Source organism: Mus caroli, unplaced genomic scaffold (assembly GCF_978045245.1).
Source record: "Mus caroli unplaced genomic scaffold, Mus_caroli_1 scaffold_2, whole genome shotgun sequence".
NCBI classification, from domain to species: Eukaryota; Metazoa; Chordata; class Mammalia; order Rodentia; family Muridae; genus Mus; species Mus caroli.
The window spans coordinates 9104542-9117569 of NW_028227257.1; the positions used below are offsets into that span (position 1 = coordinate 9104542).

General features: G+C 45.4%; 1 protein-coding gene across 2 annotated transcripts in view; it reads left to right on the top strand.

Moving 5' to 3' along the window:
* Bcas1 (brain enriched myelin associated protein 1) overlaps positions 1-13028 on the top strand; it is an 88576-nt gene that overhangs the window by 36742 nt on the left and 38806 nt on the right. Inside the window, exons 5-7 of one of the 2 annotated variants that reach the window (XM_085832093.1) lie at positions 9133-9288; positions 9868-9912; positions 12727-12864. In XM_085832093.1, coding sequence (XP_085688219.1) covers positions 9133-9288; positions 9868-9912; positions 12727-12864 — 339 coding nt within the window. The remainder of the gene's footprint in view (positions 1-9132; positions 9289-9867; positions 9913-12726; positions 12865-13028) is intronic. The other variant, XM_029468981.2, reaches the window with a different exon arrangement.

A 13028-nucleotide genomic window follows, 5' to 3' on the forward strand; every position in this document is an offset into this window, starting at 1 on the left:
TGTTTGCTCTTTTCATCTTATCCCAGTTTGGAGCTGTTATTAATAAAGATACTATGGACATCAGTGTTTTGTGGAGTTTTGTGAATATAGGATTTCTTTCTCCAGAAGAAATGTCCAGGACTGTAGCCAGCGCTGCCCTCAACCTCGGTCTGAGAAGTTTCTTTCTGCATCAGATGCAAAGACAGCAATGCAGAGACTCACAACTGCTCAACATGTAGAGAATGACTATTGAGGGATCAGCCCTAAATGGGACACCTACATCACCGGACCCCAAGCCTCAGGGAACTCAGAGGAAGACGGGGAGAGTATATGAGCTGAAGGGCTGGGAGGGTGCCGTGAAATCCTGTGTTCTGACATGACATGACCTCGCCCTCACAAACTCACAGAAACCATGGTTCCTCGAACCAGACCCTCAGAACAACAGCAAGATCAGCAAACATTCCAGAAGGCAGCTGGGCTCGGTGGATACAACATAAAAGTGAGAACAAGCAAGAGGGAAGGGGTCTGTGTTGGGATTGCTTAGGGTAGATATCTCAAGATATATTGTATACATGTATGAAGTTGTCAAAGAATAAATAAAGATATTATTTTTAAAAATGCATTTATTTGTGTATATGTGTGTGCTCAAACACATGCAGTGGAGGACAGATAAGTGTATATGTAGACAGACAGACAGACAGACAGACAGATTTAGGAGCCGGTTCACTTCTTCTACCATATGGGTCCTGAGAATCAAATTCAGGTTGACAGCCTTACTGACAAGTGACTTTACCCACTGGGCCACCTGGCTGTCCCAATAAAAGATATTTTTTATAAAGTAGAAAGAGGGCTCAGCAAGGGAGGGTGGGAGATAGAAGGCAGAAGGGAAGAAAGGCTGGTTCAGGAGCAGGTTGCAGCACTAAAGTAGAATGTTCTCTTGTCCTCGTAGAGAAATTGCTAAGCAATGCCTCCCACCATGACTGCTTCATTTTGTGTTTCTATCAACCATACATAACTTACATATATCAAACCACCCAGTTTCTCTGTTTCTTTGTCAGCACCCGGTACCATCACTGTCTTTACCTTAGCCATTCTGGTGGGGACATTGTACTAACTCATTGTGGGTTGTTTTGTTTTGTTGTTTTAATTTGTATCACGTATATTTATTTGTGTGTGCACATGTAAGTGGCATGGAGCATGTGTGGAGGACATCTATGGAAGTGATTTCTCTCCTTCTACCGTGTGGGTCGCAGGGATCGAACTTAACTCATTGGGCTTATCAGCGAGTGGTTTTGATTTATATGTTTATTCTACGTGTATGAGTGTTTTGCCACAGGGGCCAGAAGAGGACACCAGATCCCTTGGAACTGGAGTTAAGGATGGTTGTGAGTCATCATGCGTTTGGGAACCAAATCCAGGTCCTCTGAAAGAGCAGGCAATGCTCTGAACCATGTTAATAATTTCTTTTATATTCTAGATATTTCACAGGACAGAACTGTGATGATGTTTTGGTAGTTTGAATAAGAATGCTCCCCACAGATGCATGTATTTGAAATCTTGGTCACCAGGGAGTCAAACTGTTTGAAAGGATTATAAGGATTAGGAGGTGTGGCCTTGCCAGAGTGGGTGTGGTCTTGCCAGAGTGGGTGTGGCCTTGTTGGAGGAAGGTTGTCACTGGTGATGGGCTTTGCAGTTTCAAAAGCCCACACCTGGCCCAGTAAGTCTTTCTCTTTCTGCTGCCAGTGGTTCAGGATATAGTACTCTCCAGCACCATGTCTGCCTGGATGCTGCCATGCTCCCCTCCATGATAATAATGGACTGACCCTCTGACACTGTAAGCCAGCCCCAAGTAAATGTTTTCTTTATAAGAGTTGCCTTAGTCATGGTGTCTCTTCAGAGCAATAGAACAGTGACTAAGATGGTGTTGTTAACTTGACAAAAGTTAGAATCACTTAGGAGATGATCCTCTAGGCATGCCTAATAGGAATTGCCTTGGTTTTGTTAGTTGAAATGGGAAGAACTGCCCAGTGTGGGTAACACCATTCCCTAGGCAGGTGAGCTAGGTGAGTTTCAGTACGTATGTACTCTGCCCAATGTGGGTGGGACCATTCCCTAGGCAGGTGAGGTCTGATGTGTGTGCATTCATTACCCTCTTCTTCTGCTTTCATATTTAATGGGATGAGCTGCTTCAGACTCCTGTTGCCTTGGCTGCCCTGCCATGATAAACTATGATCTGGAACTGTCAGTTAGACGAAACCCTTTCTCCTTTATGTTGCTTTTGTCAGAGTGTTTTTTTCACAGCTACAGGAAAAGACGCTAAGATGAGATCGCTTATTTTTTGGTGAAGTCCAATGAGTGGGCTGTGATTTTGGAAACTAGCCAGGACACTCCTTAGTAAAAAGAACAGTGCTGGTCTTACTTGGACCAAATCATTCATTTGCTCATTCATCCGTTCATTCATCTGCAAGTGTAAGTTATGAGCAATGGAGAAAAGAACAAAGCTCCATTCCTATTCTTGAGGGGAAAGAGGCACAGGGAAATGAATGTGTAGTATTTTTAGTACAGTGAGGGATTTCTCCATCTCCTTGCTCCTGTGTGATGCCTAGGCTGGAGAATCCCCCGTCATGTGTACTGAAGGATATGCTCAGCAGTTCTCCCTGTGTGTGCCTACCAGATAACAGTTGGACCCTCCATCATGAAAATCAAAACTATCTCCAGGCAGGATTATTACAAGTCCCTGACAGGAGGAAGGACCAACGAGAGCATGAAATGTTCTGGGAAAATAAGGAAATTAGAACCCAGGATGTACTGGATGGAGTCGTGGTTTAAAGCAGGGCAGTAAGGAAAGAATTCAGTGAAAATGTAACAGTTGGCAAAGACTTGAAGGCAGTGAGGCGGATTGTCCCTGGCAAGCAGGAGCTCATGTGCTACAAACCAGGGCAGGAACCTCCCTGACATGTTCCGGGAACTTCAGAAACACCACTAAGGCTGCAACAGGGAAGCTTAAGGGGAAAATATTCAAGCACAAAGGCGTCAGAAGAAAAATGAGAACAGAAGGCATGAGAGATATTCAGGTCCCTCTGTCACAGGAGGCATGAATACGAGGCAGATCATCAGTGCTACTGAGAACACGTGGTCACTGTGTGGCCTCAGTTTCCTCTCCTGTAAAATGCTTTAGATCATTTCTGGGAGATGGAGATGATCGGGTTTTTGATGGTCCTGACAACTGGGAGACTATCTTCAGCATACAGAAGCTGTGTTTAAGAAGTCAACATGATGTGGCATAGACAAATTTGAATGCTTAAAGCGTCTAAGGCACAGCGGGTTGCTGGGGGACTTCAGAATTGAGCATGCAATTATGGTCGCTCTTAGTGAAGCTCTTGGTCTCCCACCCTCTGGGTTTTGTTTACATAGACATGAGTTTTATTTACTGCCTGAGTGGCATCAGTTGGGCTGAGCTGGTAGAGGCGAAGGTCTGTAATGTCAAGGGTGGTGAAGTCTGGATATCCGTATGACTTTGGGCCAGCAACCTCATCTCCCGAGTCATTGTCTGAACAACTGTCCATTGTAATATCTGGATTAAATGGCCCGAGTTCGGTGTGCTTCTTTGTACAGTGGTTTGTATACTGCAGTATGCATCTGTCTTAGTTTTGCTTCCCGTTACTGTGATAAAACACCCTGACAGAAGGAGCTTAGGGGAGAAAGGGTTTGTTTTACTCACAAAGCCAGGCAGGTTGTGGTCCATCACTTCAGAGGGCCAATCAGCAGGAGCTTCAAGTGACTGACTGGTCATGCTAGGCCACAGTTAAGGGAAGGAGCAGTGAATTAAATTAACATCAATTAAGCATGTATGCATGATAGTGCCCAGCTTGCAAGCTCCCCTCTTACACAATCAGGGATTCCCTTCGAGGGGAATGATGCCGCCCACAATGGGCAGGCTTTCCACTACTTGAGTAATCTGCACAGACATAACCACAGGCTGAGCTAATCTAAGACAGTATCTCGTTCAACACTTCTTCCTAGGTGATTCTACACTGTGTCAAATTGACAAGGAAAAGTAACCTTGAGGGGGTAGAGAAATAGCTCAGCATTTAAGAGCACCTGATCCTCTTCCAGAGGGCCAGGGTTCGATTCCCTGCACCTACATGACAGCTCACAACTGTTTATAATTCCAGTTCCAGGAAATCTGATACCCTCTTCTGACCTCCCTTGGCATCAGGCATGTGGTACACATGCATACAAAACATGCATACAAAATACTCATACACACAAATAAGAGTTTTTTTTTAAATCATATTATTTCCATAATGAATAATGATGTATTTTAACTAGTAACCCTAAGAGATAACAGCTCATAAAATACAGAAATCATTCCATGCCTCTAACTAAAATGCTTTCCAGGTTTGAGACCTTCAGACCATGTCAGTTTATCCTGGGTTTCCAGAAACTACCAAGAGGAGAGACCAAAATCTGATCTAGGATCAAGGTTGTTGTAGTTCACCCTCCACTGGAGGAGGAAGTGGTCAAAGTCAGAAGAAATGGCAGGTCTCCTGTGGGCTCCTGGAAGCTCAAACTGTGGGCATTGTGAAAAAGCTCATGTAGAAGCAAAGAGCTCCTTTCTGTCTGTCACACAGCAGAAGGCTGGCAGCAATGGCAGGGGGAACAACACCTGGAGATGAAAGAAAAGATTATACACGGACATGTGTGAGTGTGTGTGTGTGTGTGTGTGTGTAGTATGGGTGTGGGTGTCTGTCTCTGTGTGCATGTGTATGTGTGGGAGTGTGTGTGTATGTGTGTGTTTCTGTGTGCATGGGTATATATGTATGTGGCAGTGAGAAAGTGTGTGTGTCTGTGTGCATGTGTATGTATGTGTGTGTGGCACTGAGAATGTTTGTGTGTCTGTGTGCTTGTGTCTGAGTGTGGGTGGGTGGGTGGGAGTAAGTGTGTATATGTGTGGGAGTCTCTGTGTGCATGTATGAGAGTGCATGTATGAGTATGTGGTATGTGTGTGTCACTCGTGCATGTGTGCATGTGTGTCTCTGTGTGCATGTATGTTTTAAGTGTGTGTGTGTGTGTGTGTGTGTGTGTGTGTGTAAGGGATGGTGATAAGGGAGATATTGTCTGGGCCAGGTGAGTGTGAAGTGAGACTCATCCTAGCCTGATGCTACAAACTAAGTTTCTGGCTCTCTGTCCCCTCTCAGGACCTCTGCCCCTGCCTGTCCTGGGCACGTTACAGGTATCACCTGCTCTACCAAATGCCAGGCACAGGGCTGCCTGCAGGATCAGAACTGCAGGGAGCCTGCTGTAACCTTCCACTGTTTGGCAGGAATATCAGTTGATAGAGTTTGCTTAACTTTTGACCTGTAAATTTCACTCTGGTAATTTGCCAAAGGAAATGGAGCAACAGGGGCTTACAAATAAAAGTGTGGCTAAGGAGACGGCTCAGAGGGTGAAAGTGCTTTCCATCTGAATTCAATTCCCAGATCCGTGTAAAAGGTGAAATTTGCAGCGTGCATCTATAATCTCACATTCCTATGAGAAATAAAGAAGCTAAGACAAGAGAATTGCTCAGACACCCACGGGCCGGCTCGCCTGGGGTCTGCAGCTACAGGAGCAAGAGAGACTCTGCCTCAGAAACAAGGTAGACTGTGAGGAACAGCTCCTGAAAATTGACCTTTGACCTCTACCTGCACACTCACCCCGTACCCACACCTACACAACACTCACAAGGAAAATGTGAGATGTTTATAACATCCAAAATGTACAACCACAAACACCATAATTAAGGATACTAGACAATACATACATACATACATACATACATACATACATACATACATACATCAGAAAAAACCAAAATAAATACCACAGAAATCATACAGAGTAAGTGGCAGGGTGTGCTTAGTGTTGGGGCGCCACCTCTGTCCTCTTGTTATGCAAGAACAGCAAGTTCAGACAGACATCCTCATCTTGTTCACTGATTGATTGATTGATATGCATGTATACGATGCTGTGTGAGTTTATGTGCACGACATGCATGCAGTACCCACATAAGAGGGAGTAGGATTCCCAGAACTAGGGTGACAGGTGGTTGTGAGACACCTGATGTGTGTGCTGGGAACTGAACCAGGGTCCTCTGCAAGATCAGTAAGCATTGATGCCAACCCCTCTCTCCAGACTTCATATGAAGTTTTTATTCCCTCTATTCATCCACTAAGTATTTAAACAGTACAGAATTGTTACAAGCCTTTTGTGGCCTCATGGCCCTTCTTAAGAAACAGCACAGGGGAAAATAACGCAGCCTCTGTCCTGTGGAGATGCTGGTCTTGGGGGGGGCGGGGAGGGGTAAGAATGGAGGCGGAGGCTGAGATAGATTAAGTTAGTGAAGATGCATTGCAGGTAGAAAGGGCAGAGATGTTGGAAGAGAGCTTTGCTGGAGTTTGAAGGATGGGCCCTTGGAAGAGGTAACACTTAAGACTGGGAGGGTGGGGCTAGAGAGATGGCTAAGCCCTTAGCAGTACAGACCTTTCTTGGAGCAGACCTTTGTTGGGCTCCCAGCAGTCAACATTCGGCAGCTCACATCTGCCTGGAACTCCAGATCTAGGTGACCAGACACTCTCTTCTGCCCTCCATGGACAACTGCATTCACATGCACACAGACACGGACGTACACACACACACACATGCTCGCAAACATGCATGCACACACATGCACATACACATACATGCACACACACACACAAATATATACACGAGGACATACACACACATGCACATACATGCACACCGAAGCACCTAATTTTTTATTCACTTTATATCCCCATTGCTGCCCCCACTCCAGGTCATCCTCCCACAATTCCTCTCCCATCCCCTTCCCTTTCTCATCTGCATAGAGAACCCCCACCCAGGTATCCCCCCAACCCTGGCATACCAAGTCTCTGTGGATCTAGGCACATCCTCTCCCACTGAGGGCAGACAAAGCAGCCCAGTTGGGGAAATGTATTTCACAGACAGGCAACAGCTTTTGGGTCAGTCCTGACTCCAGTTGTTGGGAAACCCACATGAAGACTGAGCTGCACATCTGCTACTTATGTGCGTTGGGAGGACTAAGTCCAGCCTATGTGTGCTCTGTGGTTGATGCTTCAGTCTCCGGGAGCCCCCAAGGGTCCAGGTTGGTTGGTTGACTCTGTTGGTCTTCCTGTGGAGTTCCTGTCCCCTTCAAGGCCTTCAATCCTTCCTCCAACTCTTCCATCAAAGTCCCTGAGCTCCACCCACTGTTTGGCTGTGGTCTCTGCAACCATCTGAGTCAGCTGCTGGGTGGAGCCTCTCAGAGGACAGCCATGCTAGACTCCTGTCTGCAAGCATGACAGAGTATTATTAATAGTGTCAGGGATTATTGCTTGCCCATGGGATAGGTCTCTAGTTGGGTTGGTTATTGCTTGGCTATTCTTTTAGTCTCTCATGAATTTCTTATAGACAAGATAAATTTTGGGTCTGAGGTTTGTTTGTTTTTTTTTATTAGATATTTTCTTTATATACATTTCAAATGCTATCCCAAAAGTTCCCTATACCTCCACCCTGCTCCCCTACCCACCCACTCCCACTTCTTGGCCCTGGCATTCCCCTGTATTGGGGCATATAAAGTTTGCAAGACCAAGGGGCCTCTCTTCCCAGTGATGGCCGACTAGACCATCTTCTGCAACATATGCAGCTAGAGATACAAGCTCTGCGGGTACTGGTTAGTTCATATTGTTGTTCCACATATAGGGTTGCAGACCCCTTCAGCTCCTTGGGTGCTTTCTCTAGCTTCTCCATTGGGGGCCCTCTGTTCCATCTTATAGATGACTGTGCGCATCCACTTCTGTATTTGCCAGGCACTGGCATAGCCTCATATGAGACAGCTATATCAGGGTCCCTTCTGCAAAATCTTTCTGGCATTGTGCAATAGTGTCTGCGTTTGGTGACTGATTATGGGATGGATCCCCAGGTGGGGTAGTCACTGGGGAGTCCATCCTTTCGTCTTAGCTCCCAACTTTGTCTCTGTAACTCCTTACATGGGTATTTTGTTCCCTATTCTAAGGAGGAATGATGTATCCACCCTCTTCTTGATTTTCTTCTGTTTTGCAAATTGTATCTTGGGTGTTCTATGTTTCTGGGCTAATATCCACTTCCCATTGAGTGCATATCTAATGACTTCTTTTGTGATTGGGTTACCTCACTAAGGAGCACACCTAATTTTTTTTTTACAAATCTTCAAAGAAGATGTGGAGAATGAATGAGAATTACCTCCAGGCACAGAGAGGGGCAGAAGAAGCCATGAAGTTGGAAATAATCTGCAGTGCGGTGTGTTTGAGAAGCTCTAAGAAAACAGGCCAGAAAGAACAGAGAAAGAGAGGAATCAGAGAGAGGCCCAGCAGGCCTGATGCTAGGAAGGCCATGTCAGAGTTGGGCTGACTCTAAAGTCAAGGGTGTGATGGGAGGGAGCTGGAGGCTGGTGAGACATGAAGCATAAACCTGTAGGGTAAGTGAGGCCTCTGGGGAACTAGGAAACCAGGCAAGAGTGGCAGCCGTTGTTGTTGTGGCGCAGAGTGATGACAGGATCTTGGTTCCAGGTCATTGTGAAAGTGGAGCAATGAAGGAACTCAGCCCCCAGCCACTTCCCAGGAACCAACCAACTCCACAGCCCAAAGCTGAGGAGCCACTGGGAAATGATTTCTTAGTGTTATTGTTAGTGTTGTTGATAAAATTTGACTGTGTGGGGATTGTGGGAAGATCCTACAGAGCCATCTCTGGCCTAACATATGGATCATCAGACAGGGAGACTGCAAAGATGGAAAATGCTGTCTTCTTCGACACCCTCCTTGCAAACTTGAGAAAAAGGGGGTTTTGTTTTGGATGTGATATGCACTGCTCAGTTTGTCACCCTCTGGCCCCAAACAATGTCCCTCCTACCATCTGTGATGAATGTGCTAGAGAGAGGGGGCAGGGAGGAGAGAAGGGCTCTAATAAGCTCCCGATTGTCCTGCCTGGCCGTGGGCAGAGAGCTATGGGTGGAATTAGGGAATAAGGAAGAGAGGGGTGTGTGCTAAAAGGAAGACTCTTGAGAGTCCACATCCAAGGAGCTGCAAGTGTGAAAGTCTGTTCTGTTCCCAGGACATAGTCGACAGTGAGCAGAGAGGACAAGACGTTGACACTCTGAGTTATTCTGTCCCTGGGGATCCAGAGGTGCTGGGGACCACGAAGGAGGACCCGCAGGTGGTCGATACCACAGAGGACAGCAGGTCCATCATGAGCTTCTTCAAGACACTGGTAAGTAGTGACAACTGTTTCTCTCCCTCAATTTCATTGCCCCCGGATCTAATTTTGAGGATCAAGCATACCTGAATGCTGTGGTACCAAGATTATCACCGGGGTCATGAGACAAATTTCTTTCTAAGGGAGCTGCATTCATCTGGCTGTCAGTGACAATGGTTTAGAGTGGGAAGTCATGACAAGAGCATGGGGGTGGGGGTCCTAGCTGTGGGATAGGAGCTGTGCTGTGGTAGGATCCATCAGTAACCAGTCCCCATTCTGCTTGCATCGTATGCAAATATCACTCTGACTTCAAAAGGTCAGCAGGATGTGGCACAGGTACTGTGTCTGGACCAACAGAACATAGGTTGACTTTGAATGTGCCCAAACTCTTGGTGGATACGTAAGATCTAATACATTACAGAATATAATATTGATTTGAGATGTTCAGGTCTCTGCTCAGCTGAAGGTGCACTTTAGTTCCCACCTTTCAGAGTGATAAACTAGACCACTCTAAAGAGTCTGCCTGTATAAAATAAAAGTCACCCTCAAGAGACATCTTTCTTTTTAAACATGTACATTTCTCAAACTTTTCAGGTTTCGCCTAACAAGACTGAAACAAAGAAGGACCCAGAAGACACGGTAGGCACCCTGAAGTGTCTATATGTTGGGGTTTATGCAGAGAATTCGGTTCCCATTTGTGTGTGAGCATCTGTTGGATGATATACATATCATGAATAGTACGTGTTAATATATGCACATATATGAATCTACTTAGAAATTCAATATGGATTTTCCTTAAAGTGTCTTGGGTTGTGACTGTGGTTTTGTTTGCTTAGATTCTGTAGTGCTGCGGGATTGGATCCAGGGCCTCTTGCCTGGAAGGCAAGCCCTCTACCCACTTAGCTACCCTGCCCTGGTTAATGGTATTTTAGTAAAAATTTTAGCTATATGGGTATAGTGGCACATGCCCTTAATCCAGCACTCAGGAGGCAGAGGCAGAGGCAGGTGGATCTCTGTGAGTTAGAGGTCAGCCTAGTCTACAGAGTGAGTTCCAGGAGAGCCAGAGCTACCCAGGGAGACACTGTCTTGAAGGGGGCGGGGCGGGAAATGATAGACTAATTCTTGCTAAAGAATGTCACAATTCTCAATTGTTTACAATGCAACAGATACAGATTACTACTAACTATACCATCATTGTCTTTTTTTTCCCCGTTGTGCTTAGAAAATGAGGAAATATAGTTTTGTTTTGATTTTTTGGTTTTTTTGTTTTTTGTTTGTTTATTTTGTTTTTTTTGTTTTTTTTTTTTTTTGAGACTTGCCCTGAAGTGGAAGGCAGAAGCTCTAGATCTGGGGGGTGTTAATGTGTTTTCCATTTTCACATCACCTGAAAAGTGGATCTCTACTGCAAAGCCGTGTTGAACTGAAATCGTTGCCCCTGGACGCCTGCTTTGAAAGGCCAGGTGGAGTCAGGGCCCTGCTGAACCTGAAGGTTTACAGCCTACAAGTGTAGACCAGTCCTCTCTAAGTAATCTTGGATGGAAGTAACCATCTTTCGGATGCTTTTCCTTCCACGTGGCAGGGCTGGTGGCCTGTAATAGAACATGTGGACAGGGATGCAGGAAATGGCTTAGCCAGCCCCAATCTACAGTGTTAAGCTGTAGCAGGGATGGAGGGAGTGTCCTTTATTTTACCCTGGGAAGCTTGCAATTGAGCTCCATCCAGGACTTCAACATGGTGGCTGTGTGATCCTAACTTATCCAAATCCAAGTCTCCACCTCTGTAAATCTGGACCCAGTTAAGATTCTGTCTACCAGACGCAGGATTGAGGGAAGGTGCCACCATGCCTTGTAAACTGTAGTGTTCTATTTGGATGTAGTCAACCTTATTTCCCAAATCGCATAGTGAATTGACCAATGTTCTTCTCCCACTGAAAAAACGGATTCCTTAGAAGTACTCATTTGCTATGAGTCAGCTAAGGTCAAATTCAATGAATGGTTGAGCCAAAATGTTTCTCTTTTGTTTCTGTGTTTTTCAGTCCTTGGAGCTCCATACTTGGCACACTGGGCTGTCAGCTGTGGAGGTTGTGGGTGGTTGGGTAGCTTCCCAAGTGACCTGATGCTCTCTTTCTGTTTAGCTGGTCCATGCACCAAGACCCATCCACAGTGCAGATGTGGTCCCCACAGAGCATTATCTTGGTGATAAAGTCTCAGTGTCCCACCCAGGGGGCTGAGAAGTCCCTACTGGGAGCCTGGATTTTAAATGAAGGTCATGAGTACAGGTTGTTTGTGATGCCCAGGAGCCAGCCTCTCCTGTTCTGTATGTCTTTGGTACATCTTTTTCTTCTAAAGTTCCCCAAGTGCTGTTGAAAAATCTCCATCTCTGTCCCATTCCACCCTGGGTCATTTATATATATAATTTTAATATATTATATTATGTAATTATTATTTATACATTATATAACTATATATTATATTATTTTTATATATTTATTTTATGTGTAGCAGTGTTTTGGCTACATGTATGTAAATGCACCACATACATGCAGTGCCCGTGGATGTCAAAAGAGGCCACCTGATCCCCTGGAACAGGAGCCACGTAGTTCCATGTGGGTGCTGGGAACTGAACCCAGGTCTTCTGGAAGAGCAGTTGGTACTCTTATCTGCTGAGCCATCTCTCCAACCACCTGGGTGATTGCTAAAGTCCTACATGTTTCATGAAAAGCCTCACAGTGTTTGTAACTTGAGTCACCAGTTTGTAGTGGTTGTAGCTGAGTCACTTTGATTTCTGTCCCCTCCCATTTTGGCCCAATGAATTGGTTCACACCAGAAACTTCCTTTGTCTGGGAAATTTGCCCATGCAGAAGTCACTCAAAATGTTTGTGGGTGATATTACTCCCATAAAAGTTCAAACACAGATTCAAAGAAAATTGGTTTGGGGATGAAAGTCATTTAATGGTAACATTTAGCCAAAAAAAAAAAAAAAATCAAAATCAAGACACAAAACATCCCTTGTCGGTAGGTGGTTTGTTTTTGTCTCTTTTCCAGGTTTACATATTCCAAGCTGTTAGTCAAGATTGCAGTGTGATCTTTTTGGTTGTGGTTATGTTTCATTTGATATTTTAAGTCATGTGATCACAGCACAAAATGTTACCGTCCTAAGTAAATAGGGAGAAGGGGGTTGCTTACGACTGGAGGGTGGGGTGCTGGGATGGGTTGGTTTGGTTAATTTATATAGGCGACCCTGTTAAAAACCAGTGTGTGCCTGAGATTGACTACTGTTTAGCGTGTTGTTTTTGAGAACTTTTAAAAAGGTAAGTATTCCCATGATGCTTTGCGGGTTGGGAGCCGTGAGTGACACAGCAGTAACTAATTGTCACAGTGTCTGGATATACAGAGGAGACAAGTGGGGTCTGTTTTAAAAGCGAATCTCTAAGCTGTGTCTGATGTTGTCCAGAAGGCAACCAAGGCAGACAGTGTCTGTGATGGACATGCTGCTGGCCAGAAGATGTCGGAGACGCAGGCTAAAAGCAAGAAGAAGCGCCTGGACAGCCCCAGGCTAGGACTCTCCTTTAGAAAGCTCTTTAGGCACAAGGTCTGTATCTCCTCACGCCAGGAGGAAAGAGGACCCTGTTCTTCACTCTGATGCCTAGGATCCAGTGCCTACTGGCCCCTCCACCCCAAGCCTTGCGTGCCTGTGATCAGCGAGAGGGAACTGAAGATGCTGAGGCCTGAAATTTGGGCATTTAAGTCCCCATA